Below are 20,413 nucleotides of genomic sequence, written 5' to 3'. Positions count from 1 at the left end.
AATTTAGTTTTTTTGCTGGAAGTGTATGAAAACTCAGACGAGCTAAATTAATGCCAGGCGGAAAAGGAAAAAAACTTTCATGCTAAGTTTCAGTTTTTGGCAGTGGTACAGAGATCCTTAAGTGCAAAAGGAATTTCGAAATACTTTGGCTATTTGTGCAATTGTTATTTTGTTTAACTATCTATTACTAAGGGAAGATTGACAGGTTGCCTACCTCTTGACACGCAGCAGCAGACGATGATGATAATGATGAGAATCAGGACGAGAGCTGAGATGACGATTGCGACGACAAGGCCAGCACTGATACCATCTACTGTTGGTGTAACAGTCGGGGACACTTCACCTAAAGTTTAACATACCGTAAATATCAAATACGATATAGAAAAAAATAAACAGTTTTCATAATTATAGATCAATAGAGTTGTAAGTAACCCTTCTCCGTTCAAAAGACAATTTTCAATCATACAGAAGATGTTAAGATGGCATAAATAAATAAAAGGAAAAGGCATCTAACATGACATAAAATTTCCTATGATAAGTTTTTCGTATTTGAAGTTTCAATTATAAATTGTAATATAAGTTAACCATGAATATTACATGAAAGGCTCAACAAGAACATGTACCTGAGGACACAGTGTAGGCGATGGCTGACGACTCGCCAATAGTGTTGGTGGCATAGCAAGTATACACGCCATAGCTATTGGAATCGGTGGCAACGACTCGGTAGATGAGACTGTTCGCATTTGCAATGCTGTTTCCATCTTTTTGCCATCTGTAGGTCTGTACAGCAGGATTGGCCACAGTGTTACACTCGATGTCTCTCTGTGCGTTCAGACTCAACAGGACAGCTGCTTGGGCAACGGTGACAGTGCTGATAGGTTTGTCTATAAAACACATAACATTCAAACATACAGCTGATTAGGATGAACCACTGAATGTGAAAAACATGACATTCAAACATACAGCTGATTAGGATGAACCACTGACTGTAAAAAACATGACATTCAAACATACAGCTGATTAGGATGAACAAACATACAGCTGATTAGGATGAACAAACATACAGCTGATTAGGATGAACAAACATACAGCTGATTAGGATGAACCATTTTCTGTAAATCACACAACATTCAAACAAACAGAACCATTGACTGTAAAACACACAACATTCAAACATACAGAACCATTGACTGTAAAACACAACATTCAAACATACAGAACCATTGACTGTAAAACACAACATTCAAACATACAGAACCATTGACTGTAAAACACAACATTCAAACATACAGAACCATTGACTGTAAAACACAACATTCAAACATACAGAACCATTGACTGTAAAACACAACATTCAAACATACAGAACCATTGACTGTAAAACACAACATTCAAACATACAGAACCATTGACTGTAAAACACAACATTCAAACATACAGAACCATTGACTGTAAAACACAACATTCAAACATACAGAACCATTGACTGTAAAACACAACATTCAAACATACAGAACCATTGACTGTAAAACACAACATTCAAACATACAGAACCATTGACTGTAAAACACAACATTCAAACATACAGAACCATTGACTGTAAAACACAACATTCAAACATACAGAACCATTGACTGTAAAACACAACATTCAAACATACAGAACCATTGACTGTAAAACACAACATTCAAACATACAGAACCATTGACTGTAAAACACAACATTCAAACATACAGAACCATTGACTGTAAAACACAACATTCAAACATACAGAACCATTGACTGTAAAACACAACATTCAAACATACAGAACCATTGACTGTAAAACACAACATTCAAACATACAGAACCATTGACTGTAAAACACAACATTCAAACATACAGAACCATTGACTGTAAAACACAACATTCAAACATACAGAACCATTGACTGTAAAACACAACATTCAAACATACAGAACCATTGACTGTAAAACACAACATTCAAACATACAGAACCATTGACTGTAAAACACAACATTCAAACATACAGAACCATTGACTGTAAAACACAACATTCAAACATACAGAACCATTGACTGTAAAACACAACATTCAAACATACAGAACCATTGACTGTAAAACACAACATTCAAACATACAGAACCATTGACTGTAAAACACAACATTCAAACATACAGAACCATTGACTGTAAAACACAACATTCAAACATACAGAACCATTGACTGTAAAACACAACATTCAAACATACAGAACCATTGACTGTAAAACACAACATTCAAACATACAGAACCATTGACTGTAAAACACAACATTCAAACATACAGAACCATTGACTGTAAAACACAACATTCAAACATACAGAACCATTGACTGTAAAACACAACATTCAAACATACAGAACCATTGACTGTAAAACACAACATTCAAACATACAGAACCATTGACTGTAAAACACAACATTCAAACATACAGAACCATTGACTGTAAAACACAACATTCAAACATACAGAACCATTGACTGTAAAACACAACATTCAAACATACAGAACCATTGACTGTAAAACACAACATTCAAACATACAGAACCATTGACTGTAAAACACAACATTCAAACATACAGAACCATTGACTGTAAAACACAACATTCAAACATACAGAACCATTGACTGTAAAACACAACATTCAAACATACAGAACCATTGACTGTAAAACACAACATTCAAACATACAGAACCATTGACTGTAAAACACAACATTCAAACATACAGAACCATTGACTGTAAAACACAACATTCAAACATACAGAACCATTGACTGTAAAACACAACATTCAAACATACAGAACCATTGACTGTAAAACACAACATTCAAACATACAGAACCATTGACTGTAAAACACAACATTCAAACATACAGAACCATTGACTGTAAAACACAACATTCAAACATACAGAACCATTGACTGTAAAACACAACATTCAAACATACAGAACCATTGACTGTAAAACACAACATTCAAACATACAGAACCATTGACTGTAAAACACAACATTCAAACATACAGAACCATTGACTGTAAAACACAACATTCAAACATACAGAACCATTGACTGTAAAACACAACATTCAAACATACAGAACCATTGACTGTAAAACACAACATTCAAACATACAGAACCATTGACTGTAAAACACAACATTCAAACATACAGAACCATTGACTGTAAAACACAACATTCAAACATACAGAACCATTGACTGTAAAACACAACATTCAAACATACAGAACCATTGACTGTAAAACACAACATTCAAACATACAGAACCATTGACTGTAAAACACAACATTCAAACATACAGAACCATTGACTGTAAAACACAACATTCAAACATACAGAACCATTGACTGTAAAACACAACATTCAAACATACAGAACCATTGACTGTAAAACACAACATTCAAACATACAGAACCATTGACTGTAAAACACAACATTCAAACATACAGAACCATTGACTGTAAAACACAACATTCAAACATACAGAACCATTGACTGTAAAACACAACATTCAAACATACAGAACCATTGACTGTAAAACACAACATTCAAACATACAGAACCATTGACTGTAAAACACAACATTCAAACATACAGAACCATTGACTGTAAAACACAACATTCAAACATACAGAACCATTGACTGTAAAACACAACATTCAAACATACAGAACCATTGACTGTAAAACACAACATTCAAACATACAGAACCATTGACTGTAAAACACAACATTCAAACATACAGAACCATTGACTGTAAAACACAACATTCAAACATACAGAACCATTGACTGTAAAACACAACATTCAAACATACAGAACCATTGACTGTAAAACACAACATTCAAACATACAGAACCATTGACTGTAAAACACAACATTCAAACATACAGAACCATTGACTGTAAAACACAACATTCAAACATACAGAACCATTGACTGTAAAACACAACATTCAAACATACAGAACCATTGACTGTAAAACACAACATTCAAACATACAGAACCATTGACTGTAAAACACAACATTCAAACATACAGAACCATTGACTGTAAAACACAACATTCAAACATACAGAACCATTGACTGTAAAACACAACATTCAAACATACAGAACCATTGACTGTAAAACACAACATTCAAACATACAGAACCATTGACTGTAAAACACAACATTCAAACATACAGAACCATTGACTGTAAAACACAACATTCAAACATACAGAACCATTGACTGTAAAACACAACATTCAAACATACAGAACCATTGACTGTAAAACACAACATTCAAACATACAGAACCATTGACTGTAAAACACAACATTCAAACATACAGAACCATTGACTGTAAAACACAACATTCAAACATACAGAACCATTGACTGTAAAACACAACATTCAAACATACAGAACCATTGACTGTAAAACACAACATTCAAACATACAGAACCATTGACTGTAAAACACAACATTCAAACATACAGAACCATTGACTGTAAAACACAACATTCAAACATACAGAACCATTGACTGTAAAACACAACATTCAAACATACAGAACCATTGACTGTAAAACACAACATTCAAACATACAGAACCATTGACTGTAAAACACAACATTCAAACATACAGAACCATTGACTGTAAAACACAACATTCAAACATACAGAACCATTGACTGTAAAACACAACATTCAAACATACAGAACCATTGACTGTAAAACACAACATTCAAACATACAGAACCATTGACTGTAAAACACAACATTCAAACATACAGAACCATTGACTGTAAAACACAACATTCAAACATACAGAACCATTGACTGTAAAACACAACATTCAAACATACAGAACCATTGACTGTAAAACACAACATTCAAACATACAGAACCATTGACTGTAAAACACAACATTCAAACATACAGAACCATTGACTGTAAAACACAACATTCAAACATACAGAACCATTGACTGTAAAACACAACATTCAAACATACAGAACCATTGACTGTAAAACACAACATTCAAACATACAGAACCATTGACTGTAAAACACAACATTCAAACATACAGAACCATTGACTGTAAAACACAACATTCAAACATACAGAACCATTGACTGTAAAACACAACATTCAAACATACAGAACCATTGACTGTAAAACACAACATTCAAACATACAGAACCATTGACTGTAAAACACAACATTCAAACATACAGAACCATTGACTGTAAAACACAACATTCAAACATACAGAACCATTGACTGTAAAACACAACATTCAAACATACAGAACCATTGACTGTAAAACACAACATTCAAACATACAGAACCATTGACTGTAAAACACAACATTCAAACATACAGAACCATTGACTGTAAAACACAACATTCAAACATACAGAACCATTGACTGTAAAACACAACATTCAAACATACAGAACCATTGACTGTAAAACACAACATTCAAACATACAGAACCATTGACTGTAAAACACAACATTCAAACATACAGAACCATTGACTGTAAAACACAACATTCAAACATACAGAACCATTGACTGTAAAACACAACATTCAAACATACAGAACCATTGACTGTAAAACACAACATTCAAACATACAGAACCATTGACTGTAAAACACAACATTCAAACATACAGAACCATTGACTGTAAAACACAACATTCAAACATACAGAACCATTGACTGTAAAACACAACATTCAAACATACAGAACCATTGACTGTAAAACACAACATTCAAACATACAGAACCATTGACTGTAAAACACAACATTCAAACATACAGAACCATTGACTGTAAAACACAACATTCAAACATACAGAACCATTGACTGTAAAACACAACATTCAAACATACAGAACCATTGACTGTAAAACACAACATTCAAACATACAGAACCATTGACTGTAAAACACAACATTCAAACATACAGAACCATTGACTGTAAAACACAACATTCAAACATACAGAACCATTGACTGTAAAACACAACATTCAAACATACAGAACCATTGACTGTAAAACACAACATTCAAACATACAGAACCATTGACTGTAAAACACAACATTCAAACATACAGAACCATTGACTGTAAAACACAACATTCAAACATACAGAACCATTGACTGTAAAACACAACATTCAAACATACAGAACCATTGACTGTAAAACACAACATTCAAACATACAGAACCATTGACTGTAAAACACAACATTCAAACATACAGAACCATTGACTGTAAAACACAACATTCAAACATACAGAACCATTGACTGTAAAACACAACATTCAAACATACAGAACCATTGACTGTAAAACACAACATTCAAACATACAGAACCATTGACTGTAAAACACAACATTCAAACATACAGAACCATTGACTGTAAAACACAACATTCAAACATACAGAACCATTGACTGTAAAACACAACATTCAAACATACAGAACCATTGACTGTAAAACACAACATTCAAACATACAGAACCATTGACTGTAAAACACAACATTCAAACATACAGAACCATTGACTGTAAAACACAACATTCAAACATACAGAACCATTGACTGTAAAACACAACATTCAAACATACAGAACCATTGACTGTAAAACACAACATTCAAACATACAGAACCATTGACTGTAAAACACAACATTCAAACATACAGAACCATTGACTGTAAAACACAACATTCAAACATACAGAACCATTGACTGTAAAACACAACATTCAAACATACAGAACCATTGACTGTAAAACACAACATTCAAACATACAGAACCATTGACTGTAAAACACAACATTCAAACATACAGAACCATTGACTGTAAAACACAACATTCAAACATACAGAACCATTGACTGTAAAACACAACATTCAAACATACAGAACCATTGACTGTAAAACACAACATTCAAACATACAGAACCATTGACTGTAAAACACAACATTCAAACATACAGAACCATTGACTGTAAAACACAACATTCAAACATACAGAACCATTGACTGTAAAACACAACATTCAAACATACAGAACCATTGACTGTAAAACACAACATTCAAACATACAGAACCATTGACTGTAAAACACAACATTCAAACATACAGAACCATTGACTGTAAAACACAACATTCAAACATACAGAACCATTGACTGTAAAACACAACATTCAAACATACAGAACCATTGACTGTAAAACACAACATTCAAACATACAGAACCATTGACTGTAAAACACAACATTCAAACATACAGAACCATTGACTGTAAAACACAACATTCAAACATACAGAACCATTGACTGTAAAACACAACATTCAAACATACAGAACCATTGACTGTAAAACACAACATTCAAACATACAGAACCATTGACTGTAAAACACAACATTCAAACATACAGAACCATTGACTGTAAAACACAACATTCAAACATACAGAACCATTGACTGTAAAACACAACATTCAAACATACAGAACCATTGACTGTAAAACACAACATTCAAACATACAGAACCATTGACTGTAAAACACAACATTCAAACATACAGAACCATTGACTGTAAAACACAACATTCAAACATACAGAACCATTGACTGTAAAACACAACATTCAAACATACAGAACCATTGACTGTAAAACACAACATTCAAACATACAGAACCATTGACTGTAAAACACAACATTCAAACATACAGAACCATTGACTGTAAAACACAACATTCAAACATACAGAACCATTGACTGTAAAACACAACATTCAAACATACAGAACCATTGACTGTAAAACACAACATTCAAACATACAGAACCATTGACTGTAAAACACAACATTCAAACATACAGAACCATTGACTGTAAAACACAACATTCAAACATACAGAACCATTGACTGTAAAACACAACATTCAAACATACAGAACCATTGACTGTAAAACACAACATTCAAACATACAGAACCATTGACTGTAAAACACAACATTCAAACATACAGAACCATTGACTGTAAAACACAACATTCAAACATACAGAACCATTGACTGTAAAACACAACATTCAAACATACAGAACCATTGACTGTAAAACACAACATTCAAACATACAGAACCATTGACTGTAAAACACAACATTCAAACATACAGAACCATTGACTGTAAAACACAACATTCAAACATACAGAACCATTGACTGTAAAACACAACATTCAAACATACAGAACCATTGACTGTAAAACACAACATTCAAACATACAGAACCATTGACTGTAAAACACAACATTCAAACATACAGAACCATTGACTGTAAAACACAACATTCAAACATACAGAACCATTGACTGTAAAACACAACATTCAAACATACAGAACCATTGACTGTAAAACACAACATTCAAACATACAGAACCATTGACTGTAAAACACAACATTCAAACATACAGAACCATTGACTGTAAAACACACAAACATACAGAACCATTGACTGTAAAACACACAAACATACAGAACCATTGACTGTAAAACACAACATTCAAACATACAGAACCATTGACTGTAAAACACACAAACATAAGTTCCATTAGGATTTAACATACTATACAGTATTTTGAATACTGGTTCTCCAACTATAGGAGTAGGAACGTACCTAACAGTACAGGGAGTCATTCTGAAAATCAACACTTATATGCCCCTGGGGCCTGTATCATAACCCATGCTGGCCATCTTGTACTGTTTACTGAGCCAGTTACATTCAACATTCAGTCAGGGTTACAAGAGGAACAGTCACCATTTTCCCTATTGGGAACAACCCATTTTTCTCAGTGTTAGCCAAGTTCCATATTTATAAAACACTGAATTCCCAGATCAAAGGGATTTTTAATACCAAATCAGGTAATATTGTAATCCCCTGTACAAAAGAAGTGGTCTTTTGAAGAAAGTACTCTTATTTGGCCGATTCCCTCTGGCCTTAAACTGGCTTCAATCCTCATTTATAGAAAATTGAATTCCTTTTGTACAGAGATATTTCATACCAAATTAAGTCTAATCTCTTGGTTGTTCTAGATCTGGAGTAGTTTTATAGACAAGCACATTGTGATATTTTCTCTCCGTATTTGCAGGACACATTATATCTGAGGTCCTTGTTATTGGTTTGATGTAGACAGTTCGAGTCGATCCGCGATTTCATCACGTTACACTTACACTGAACATCCAGCTCAAACTTGGCGGTCTGAGAGCCCTGGCTGTTGGTGGCGATACAGGAATAGCTGCTGTCATGGCCACGGTCTACGTTGGTGATGAGAAGGATTTTACCGACACCCACGACCTGGTTGGTGTTGTCCTTGACCCACTGGAAGGTGGCAGCAGGATTAGCATCTGTGATACACTCCGAGGTTGCAGATTGGCCTTCTCGGGTCGTCACAGATGTGGGGTTCACAACTGTGTTCCTGGGAGCATCTAGTGACACAAAACATTATAAAGTTATATCTTGCAAAAAATAAACCCATTTATCCATGTAACATAAGTCATTCAGATTAAAAAGATATGTGCTGGAAAATCACCAAAATAGGGTGCCATCCCTTACATTAGACAAATATGTGGTATTAGGTTACGTAATGTTAATGTTAAACAATTACTCTGACACCATAGACATTAGCATTCTGATACATTATATACATCAAACTTCTACTGCTTTGTATTGTGGGTATGATCACATAATCCAAATGTCATGATTAGGGAAGCGAGATCACTATTTGTATAAATGTTTCTAGTAAGCTTTACTGATTTTTGTGTGGATAAGTCACACCTTCCACGAACTAAACAAGATTTTATGCACAGATTTGTAAACTGATGATCCATTAACCTTGGTTACTTGCTTTGCATTTTATACCAAATGTGACTTAGAGGCCACAGTGATGGAGGAAAAGCCATATTTGTATATCTGATGCAGTGTGTATACGCTCCCTATCGAAACATAACTTTTCGGGTCGAGTGACATGAACAATATGCAATTTCGTCACATCGTTGTACAGGTAAAAAATACAAATCGCTCACTCAGTCATAGCTTGACAAAGGGACCAGTCGGTCTTGAAACGTTGCGACACGTTTAATACATACATTAATTGTGTAGAAAGTAAAACTTTGATATCACATATTTGTATTAACTTTGCCATAATCTACTTTTCTAAATTTTACTGTTTTGCATTGTGGGTATGAGCATGTGACTTACAGGCCACTATAAGGGAGGTGAGACCGCTCTGCCCAGTGCCGACAGTGTTGATAGCGTTACATCTGTAGCTACCCTCGTCACCCAGAACAAGGCTGTAGACAATGAGTGACGGGGAGCCGACAGTCGAGCCACTGTACTTGTTGGTGGTTGTACTGATGGTGGACGACACGCCATCCACAATTTTGGTCCAGTATACAGAGGTGGCTGCTGGGGAGGCATCCACAATACAGGCAAGTGTGGCAGTGGTGTCCACATCTACCGTGTAGGCGGACACGGTCACTCGCACAGACGGCAGGGCTGTAATAAACAAAATGGTGTACATATAGACAAGTGTGGCAGTGGTGTCCACATCTACCGTGTAGGCGGAGACGGTCACTCTCACGGACGGCAGGGCTGTAAAAAACAAAATGGTGTACATATAGGCAAGTGTGGCAGTGGTGTCCACATCTACCGTGTAGGCGGAGACGGTCACTCTCACGGACGGCAGGGCTGTAATAAAAAAAATGGTGTACATATAGGCAAGTGTGGCAGTGGTGTCCACATCTACCGTGTAGGCAGACACGGTCACTCTCACGGACGGCAGGGCTGTAAAAAACAAAATGGTGTACATATAGGCAAGTGTGGCAGTGGTGTCCACATCTACCGTGTAGGCGGACACGGTCACTCTCACGGACGGCAGGGCTGTAAGAAAAAAAATGGTGTACATATAGGCAAGTGTGGCAGTGGTGTGTCCACATCTACCGTGTAGGCGGACACGGTCACCTGCACGGACGTCAGGGCTGTAACAAACAAAATAGTGTACATATGTAGGATACAATATAATCTGCTTTAAAAACACAGTAAATACACAGTGATTGGTATTTTCTAAGTATCACTCAAAATATTTAAGTGTTCAACGTTTAAGTTTTAATTATCACATGTTGAAAAACGAAAAAAATGTCAATCACTATTTTCATAACAGCAATTATGCAATTATGCCATTTTTGGGGGTTTCTAATTTCCCTCATTCTATCTCAAGTGGGTTTAATCCTGATGTTTGTCAAACAATAAAACTTCACTACTAATACTTACTGCCGGTGACGTAAAGGTACACCTGTTGACTCTCTCCTGTACCAACACTGTTGCTAGCCTTACACCTGTAAGTGCCTTGGTCACTAAGTCTGGCGGTCGAGATGACCAGGGAAGGGTTGGCTAGGGTACCACCGCTGTACCTGGAGTTACCCACATTCACATTGCTGTTAACACCGTTAGAATCGATGTACTCCCAGGTAACCGTGGTTGCTGACGGGACAGCCGATACAGTACAGGTGATGGTGACGGTATCATCAAGGGAAACACTGTATGAACTCTGAGGTACAGTGACTGAAGGAATGTCTGAAAAAAACACAGATCTTTGTGTGATGCTTCAATAACTCTTTTGATGACACAAAAAGTGAAAAGTTTCAGTTGTTTTTCTGTTAGTAAATTTTATTTCCGTTTTAATATTTTAAATATTTGTTAAGATGATCCTTGTATCTTTTAACTAGTTAGCCATATAAAATGTGTGCTTCAAACAATTACAGTTCAGGAATACTGATGTAAGTTATAGTTAGCTTTAAATTAATACCTCTGGATAAGAATTCAGATAAAATTTACTCAATTTCTCCTGAGATTTGCGAGACTTACTTCCTGTGATAAAGATCATTTAATTTCTCCTGAGATTTGTGAGACTTACTTCCTGTGATAAAGATCATTTAATTTCTCCTGAGATTTGTGAGACTTACTTCCTGTGATATAGAGGTAGGCTTGGTTGCTCCGGCCCTCCCCGACACTGTTGACCACTACACAGCGATAGAAGGCCTGGTCACTACTGTCTGTATTAGTGATGGTCAGTGAAGGGTTGGACAAGGTAGAACCGCTGTATTTGTTGGTGTTAAAGGTGTTGATGCGGGTTGTCTGTGTGTCCACGATCTTCTGCCAGTAGACAGATGTCGCGTCGGGTGAGGAGCTGTAGTCGCAGTCAATAACGGCAGTCTCGCCCAGGACAAAGGAGTAGGACGGCCGGCTGATCACAACCGCGGCTACCACTGCCAAAGGAAACAATCCAGTATTTCAGTACAACCATGCACGTCAAATTACCTATTGTAGGGGTAATCTCAGTGCTTTGAACACTAATTTCCATCTATTTTTTGCATTTTCTTTCAATAAACTACAATATTTTTGAAAGTGTGTTTTAATAATAAATGTTTCAAATAAAGGGGGAAAATACTCCTTTAATGACTTAAACTATTAATTTTATCATATTGTTAAGATCCCATAGAGGACCCTGTTTGCTATCGTATCATATATTCTGGGATGTTATATGATAATTACGTGCAGTTACACAACCTTCTTATTTTGACATATGATGACAAGGTGCATGGTAACAAATAAGTTCTCAGTGTTTCCCAACACAAAGTCGTTACAATCTTTTTCTGTATGGCTTGATATTAGGTAGTAAATAAAACATATCAGATATCAGATATTTGTAAAATATACATATGCCCCTGCTTCTGCTTTGACAGGAATGGAGCTGATTAAATTGAAAGTCTAGCCAAAGTCATCGAAATGGAGCTATCTAGATGTACGGACTAATGGAAAAGGCTTAAACTAAACGTCCCCTCCACTGATGTGGCAGGCCCCACTTGTATACAAAATCTCAACTCTTTGAGATTTTCTCAAGTCCAGGATTTCCCATAGACAATACATTGCTTGATATTTTCCTCAACTTTGAGATGTTTTATACAAGCGGCCTCAGGACATTACGGCTTGAGAAGAGGTACTTAAGAATAATTTACATCGTGGTCGGAGAAAAGGTCATGATCATTTTCAGAGTGGCCAAATATAAGACCATACATATCTATATATATCAACTTACAGCCATCCACAGTTAGGTAAGCCTGTGCACTACGACCAACACCGACATTGTTGATGGCCGTACACACGTAGTAACCCATGTCGTTAGTCGAGGCATCAGTGATAGTGAGAGATGGGTTGTTGACAGAAGAACCAACAAATTTTGTGCCGTCGATGGTAAGGGTGGTTGTCTGTCCACCGATGACACGTTCCCAGGCGACGGTGTTGGCTTGCGGTGTAGAGGTCACGGTACAGTCAATGGTCACCGAGGTGCCCAGAACGGTACTGTATTGAGGTTGTGAAATCGTAACAGCTGGCACATCTAGGAAAAGAATAGTATTAGTATTTAGCATTTGACATGGCAATTTAAGATTAAAGGATGCTGAAACAAGATTATACTTTCCAAGACAGTGCAATAGATATATGCCATTTCCATATGATGATCACAGTGAGCTAGCTTAGGACAATATGTAGAAACAAGGCATCAAAAGTCATACAAATCCCCTCGCATTCACACATTGTGTGACATATGTATGAGGAAATGAGGTTGCTAGAGTGATGACAAAGTTATTTTCTAAAAATAGTAACAGTGACCTTGACCTTCAACATGGAAACCAGAATCAAATATTTGTTCAAGGCATTGCCATACCAAACACGCCAGAGTAATGACAAAGAGTGCAACATACCAAACCCGCTAGAGAAATGACAAAGAGTGCAAGATACCAAACACGCTAGAGCAATGACCAAGAGTGCAACATACCAAACACGCTGGAGCAATGACAAAGAGAGCAACATACCAAACACGCCAGAGCAATGACAAAGAGGGCAACATATCAAACACGCTAGAGCAATGACAAAGCGTGCAACATACCAAACACGACAGAGTAAAGACAAAGAGTGCAACATACCAAACAAGCTAGAGTAATGACAAAGAGTGCAACATGCCAAACACGCCAGAGTAATGACAAAGAGTCCGGCATACCAAACACGCTAGAGCAATGACACAGAGTGAAACATACCAAACACGACAGAGCAATGACAAAGAGAGCAACATACCAACTTTGGGAGATAGTGAGTAATGACAAAGAGTGCAACATACAAAACACGCCAGAGCATTGACAAAGAGTGCAACATACCAAACAGGCCAGAGTAATGGCAAAGAGTGCAACATACCAAACACGCTGGAGCAATGACAAAGAGTGCAACATAGCAAACACGCTAGAGCAATGACAAAGCGTGCAACATACCAAACACGACAGAGTAAAGACAAAGAGTGCAACATACCAAACAGGCCAGAGTAATGGCAAAGAGTGCAACATACCAAACACGCTGGAGCAATGACAAAGAGAGCAACATACCAAACACGCCAGAGCAATAACGAAGAGTGCAACATACCAAACACGCTGGAGCAATGACAAAGAGTGCAACATACAAAACACGCCAGAGCATTGACAAAGAGTGCAACATACCAAACACGACAGAGTAAAGACAAAGAGTGCAACATACCAAACAAGCTAGAGTAATGACAAAGAGTGCAAAATACCAAACCCGCCAGAGTAATGACAAAGAGTCCAACATACCAAACACGCCAGAGCAATAAGAAAGAGGGCAACATACCAAACACGCCAGAGCAATAAGAAAGAGGGCAACATACCAAACACGCCAGAGTAACGACAAAGAGTGCAACATACCAAACCCGCCAGAGCAATGACAAAGACTGCAACATACCAACCACGCTAGAGTAATGACAAAGAGTGCAAGATACCAAACACGCTAGAGCAATGACCAAGAGTGCAACATACCAAACACGCTGGAGCAATGACAAAGAGTGCAACATAGCAAACACGCTAGAGCAATGACAAAGCGTGCAACATACCAAACACGACAGAGTAAAGACAAAGAGTGCAACATACCAAACATGCCAGGGCAATGACAAAGAGTGCAACATACCAACTTTGGGAGATAGTGAGTAATGACAAAGAGTGCAACATACAAAACACGCCAGAGTAATGACAAAGAGTACGCATACAAAACACGCTAGAGCAATGACAAAGAGTACAACATACCAAACACGCCAGAGCAATGACAAGGAGTGCAACATACCAACTTTGGGATGACAAAGAGTGCAACATACCAAACACACTAGAGCAATGACAAAGAGTGCAACAGACCAAACTCGCCAGAGTAATGACAAAGAGTACAACATACCAAACACGCCAGAGTAACGACAAAGAGTGCAACATACCAAACCCGCTAGAGAAATGACAAAGAGTGCAAGATACCAAACACGCTAGAGCAATGACCAAGAGTGCAACATACCAAACACGCCAGATTAATGACAAAGAGTGCAACATACCAAACAAGCCAGAGTAATGACAAAGAGTGCAACATGCCAAACACGCCAGAGTAATGACAAAAGGTGCAACATACCAAACACGCCAGAGTAACGACAAAGAGTGCAACATACCAAACCCGCCAGAGCAATGACAAAGACTGCAACATACCAACCACGCTAGAGTAATGACAAAGAGTGCAAAATACCAAACCCGCCAGAGTAATGACAAAGAGTCCAACATACCAAACACGCCAGAGCAATAACGAAGAGTGCAACATACCAAACACGCTAGAGAAATGACAAAGAGTGCAAGATACCAAACACGCTAGAGCAATGACCAAGAGTGCAACATACCAAACACGCTGGAGCAATGACAAAGAGAGCAACATACCAACTTTGGGAGATAGTGAGTAATGACAAAGAGTGCAACATACAAAACACGCTAGAGCAATGACAAAGAGAGCAACATACCAACTTTGGGAGATAGTTAGGTACGTAAGGAGGATACAGCTGTGACTTACTTTGGGAAACGGTTAGGTAGGTAAGCTAGAGCAATGACAAAGAGTGCAACAGACCAAACTCGCCAGAGTAATGACAAAGAGTACACATACAAAACACGCTAGAGCAATGACAAAGAGAGCAACATACCAAACACGCCAGAGCAGTGACAAAGAGTGCAACATACCAAACAAGCTAGAGTAATGACAAAGAGTGCAAAATACCAAACCCGCCAGAGTAATGACAAAGAGTCCAACATACCAAACACGCCAGAGCAATGACAAAGAGTGCAACATACCAAACATGCCAGAGCAATGACAAAGAGTGCAACATACCAACTTTGGGAGATAGTTAGGTAGGTAAGGAGGATACAGCTGTGACTTACTTTGGGAAACGGTTAGGTAGGTAAGGAGTATACAGTTGTGACTTACTTCGGGAGACAGTTAGGTAGGTAAGGTAGATACAGTTGTGACTTACTTCGGGAGACAGTTAGGAAGGTAAGGTGGATACAGTTGTGACTTACTTCGGGAAACAGTTAGGTAGGTAAGGTGGATACAGTTGTGACTTACTTCGGGAGACAGTTAGGTAGGAAAGGAGAATACAGTTGTGACTTACTTCGGGAGACAGTTAGGTAGGTAAGGTAGATACAGTTGTGACTTACTTCGGGAAACAGTTAGGCAGGAAAGGAGAATACAGTTGTGACTTCGGGAGACAGTTAGGTAGGTAAGGTAGATACAGTTGTGACTTACTTCGGGAGACAGTTAGGTAGGTAAGGTAGATACAGTTGTAACTTACTTCCGGAGACAGTTAGGTAGGTAAGGTAGATACAGTTGTGACTTACTTCGGGAGACAGTTAGGTAGGTAATGTAGATACAGTTGTGACTTACTATCGGAGACAGTTAGGTAGGTAAGGTAGATACAGTTGTGACTTACTTCCGGAGACAGTTAGGTAGGTGAGAATACTCTCAGCTGAGCCAACACTGTTGGCAGCAGAACATCTGTAGTAGGCCTGGTCGTTGGTGTTGGCGTTGGTGATAGTGAGGCTGGGAAGGTTCGGGGCACCTCCCTGGTACTTTGAGCCGTCAATACTGATTATGCTAATAGCAGAGTTAGTGCCAGCAGATTTGGTCCAGGTCACAGTGTTGGCAAAAGGACTGGCCACTACAGCACAGGGAATCTGGATGGTGCTCCCAGTGATGACTGAGTAAGCATTGGACGGGATGGTCACAGATGGCAAGGCTGTAAAATATAATACCAGTAAGGTATACTGAGACAACTTCCCAGTTATTGGTTTCAAAGGCACAAATATACATTTGTGCAGAGTACAAATTTATATCATTTGAAAATATTTATATTTTGCATCTGTTAAACTATATATCAACTGAGGCATAAATGCAAAATGTCAAGGTTTTGCTTCAATTTGAATATGAAACAAGGCTTAGTATTGCAAGGCATCCATAGACCCCCACAGGTAATACTTTCTTTATATACCGAGCTGTATACACTTATCTCAGTATATAGGTCACCACAAAATAATTGATGTCCTCTGCCAGGCAAGACATGCATGCATACCAAATCTGGTTACTCCATGTGAAACAGTATAGAAGATATATCCAAGACACAACATTTTCAAGGTTAAAGTCAAAGGTCAAACCACAGGTTATGGTGATCTAGTTTTTGCAGTGGTGGGGGACTAACAATTACAAGCTCCCTGGTACAATGGGGTCCTAACGTACCTCCTGTTACGGTGAGGTATGACTGGCCACTGGTTCCGGTGCCGATGCTGTTAGTAGCCCGACAGACATAGTAACCCTGGTTTGCGGAACTGGCACTGTTGATGGTGAGAGATGGGTTGTTGACAGAGCCACCGCTATAGGTGGTGCCGTCGATGACGATGGACACAGCGTTGCTATTGACGTTGTCTGTCCTAGTCCAGGACACAGAGGTATGCTGAGGATTTGCTGTGACTGTACAGGTGATGGTGATGGATGACCCAGTCACAATGCTGTAGGATGGGGAAGGAATGGTGACGGTCGGGATCTCTGAGTAAAAAAATACAGGCACATGTTTCAGTTGCATATCCCATTATTTTTTAAGTTCAAAAGTAAATATTTGTTCACAATTGACTGTTTTTATTTTCATCGTTTTGGTATTGTCTTTTTGTTTTCATTTTTCTTTAGTTCAGCCACCAATAGAAGCATCATTTTGAACAGTGTAGAATCTTGCTTGTGTTAGCTAAGACATTTGTATATACTGTGTACACTGGGAAGATTTTGGTGCAGGCTAACTTTGGTCTTTTACACCTTCTGTAATGAGGGCAACTTTATCATGACAAAAGTCAACACTGGCGTAGGGCAAAAGTAAGTCAGGATGAATAATAAAATGACCTTTCTATGGTCAAAATACAGCTGTATCAACTGAACTGTGACAATAAACCTGTACTCACCGACGTCCTGTAATAGTAAACCTGTATATATTGACCTTCTATGACAACAAACCTGTATACACGGACATTCTGTGACTAGATGTTTGATACTGACCTCCGGTGACGGACAGCGTTGTCTGTGAGCTCGTGGCTGTTCCGACACTGTTGGTGGCTGTACACACGTATGTACCGGTGTCGACACTGTCCGCGTTGTTGATGACAAGGGATGGACTGTTGATACTAGATCCCTGATATTTGTTGTTGTCAATATTAACATTGTTGGTAAAACCGCCTGAAGTGCGCCTCCATGTAACGGAGGTGGCTGAAGGCGTTCCCGACACGGTGCACACCAGGGTAACAGACTGTCCCCTCGGTACCGTATAAAAGGACTGGGCCACTTGGACAGCCAGGAGGGCTGAAAATGTCATGTATACCATCAAGCTTTTTTGTACTTATTGTGATGTAACTCTTAGAAATGACCTTATGACATCTGTATTTTCTGGTTTTCATGCAACGATAAATGTTTAATAAAAGTCCCTAATTATAATGCAGTAAAACCTCGATATATCGATACCATTGAGGTTTCTTTCGCCACGTTATAACTAGGTTTTACTGTAGCATTTGTTCTATTAATTAAATATCATGTTTATTTCAGAACATTTTTGTCAATAAAAGGACGCTTTCGATTCTGTTTTTCAATGGTTACTCACATCCAACAACATCTAGGTATGTATCGGAGCTGGTTCCCGTGCCGACTGCGTTGGTGGCTTGACAGGTGTAGGAGCCGATGTCACTGCTACTGGTACTAGAAATGAAAAGAGAAGGGGTGTTGACGGATCCACCATTGTACTTCCCACCATTGATGCCGATTACAGTGGGGACACCACCAATGGTTCTGCGCCAGGTGACAGAAGTAGCTTGTGGAGTGGCCGTCACGGTACATACAAGTGTAACTGAGGCGCCAGTGTTCACAGTGTAGGTAGCTTGCTGTATATTGACGACGGGCAGAGCTATAAATAAAACATAACATAGAATAAGGAAAAGACATTGATTTCATTTTAAATCAACAACTGTTTGTATTAAAAGCCTCCAACAAATTGACATTTTTCTTTAAGATATTAATCCTGTAACATTGGAAGTTGGTAAAGGTCATTTATTTGAACAAACTTGAAAGTCTTCCATCCCATCGAACCCTATATTGAAACTCTTTACATTATCTTGGTTTTGTAGAGTTTAACTTGTTAACATATCTCACCTCTTTAACGTAATATGGGTCAAGGTTATTATAATCAGAACACTTGCGACATCCCTACTGGCTATATGCTAAAAAATATATCACTGTAGGCCTAACAGTTCTATAGTCGAATCGTGTAAAGGAAAGTTAAAGGATGGAGAGTGAATGGTCAAAGGATACTGCATTATTGCAGAACTCTCAGGCACTTCCTGCCAGCTAAGACCACCTGCTGTCTAGTCGACAGGATATAGACAGCTCAAGTCACACTCTTACTGAAGGTATCAGTAACATCATCTGAAGGCGTGTGTGACACCCTCGATCCGATTGGTTAAGTCAACACAATTGTAAGTGAAATAATTATAATACACACATGCAGTAAAGGTTACAGTGATAACCTTACTCTAAGTGGTTGTACTTACACCCGGGTAAGGTTACTGTGACGACCTTACTGTAATTGGTTGTACTTACACCCAGTGAAGGTAACTGTGACTTCCTGACTCTAATTGGTTGTACTTACACCCAGGTAAGGTTACTGTGACTCCCTTACTCTAATTGGTTGTACTTACACCCAGGGAAGGTTACTGTGACTCCCTGACTATAATTGGTTGTACTTACACCCAGGGAAGGTCACTGTGACGACCTTACTCTAATTGGTTGTACTTACACCCAGGGAAGGTCACTGTGACGACCTTACTGTAATTGGTTGTACTTACACCCAG

At 38.2% G+C, this 20,413-nt stretch overlaps 1 protein-coding gene across 1 annotated transcript in view; it reads right to left on the bottom strand.

Annotated features, from left to right (window-relative positions):
* The window catches only part of LOC110445281 (hemicentin-1-like), a gene marked incomplete at its 5' end in the record, with an annotated part of 47,875 nt that overhangs the window by 2,865 nt on the left and 24,597 nt on the right, over positions 1 to 20,413 (bottom strand). The window contains 11 exons of the mRNA XM_021489821.1: positions 215 to 343; positions 624 to 884; positions 9,302 to 9,556; positions 10,329 to 10,625; positions 11,400 to 11,702; positions 12,092 to 12,394; positions 13,225 to 13,524; positions 16,969 to 17,274; positions 17,772 to 18,077; positions 18,576 to 18,875; positions 19,171 to 19,470. Of these exons, the coding sequence (XP_021345496.1) occupies positions 215 to 343; positions 624 to 884; positions 9,302 to 9,556; positions 10,329 to 10,625; positions 11,400 to 11,702; positions 12,092 to 12,394; positions 13,225 to 13,524; positions 16,969 to 17,274; positions 17,772 to 18,077; positions 18,576 to 18,875; positions 19,171 to 19,470 (3,060 nt within the window). The remainder of the gene's footprint in view (positions 1 to 214; positions 344 to 623; positions 885 to 9,301; positions 9,557 to 10,328; positions 10,626 to 11,399; positions 11,703 to 12,091; positions 12,395 to 13,224; positions 13,525 to 16,968; positions 17,275 to 17,771; positions 18,078 to 18,575; positions 18,876 to 19,170; positions 19,471 to 20,413) is intronic.

This window comes from Mizuhopecten yessoensis, unplaced genomic scaffold (genome assembly GCF_002113885.1).
Source record: "Mizuhopecten yessoensis strain PY_sf001 unplaced genomic scaffold, ASM211388v2 scaffold2173, whole genome shotgun sequence".
Taxonomy (NCBI): domain Eukaryota; kingdom Metazoa; phylum Mollusca; class Bivalvia; order Pectinida; family Pectinidae; genus Mizuhopecten; species Mizuhopecten yessoensis.
The sequence above is the reverse complement of the archived record's forward strand: the minus strand, read 5'-3'. Positions and strand labels throughout refer to the sequence as shown.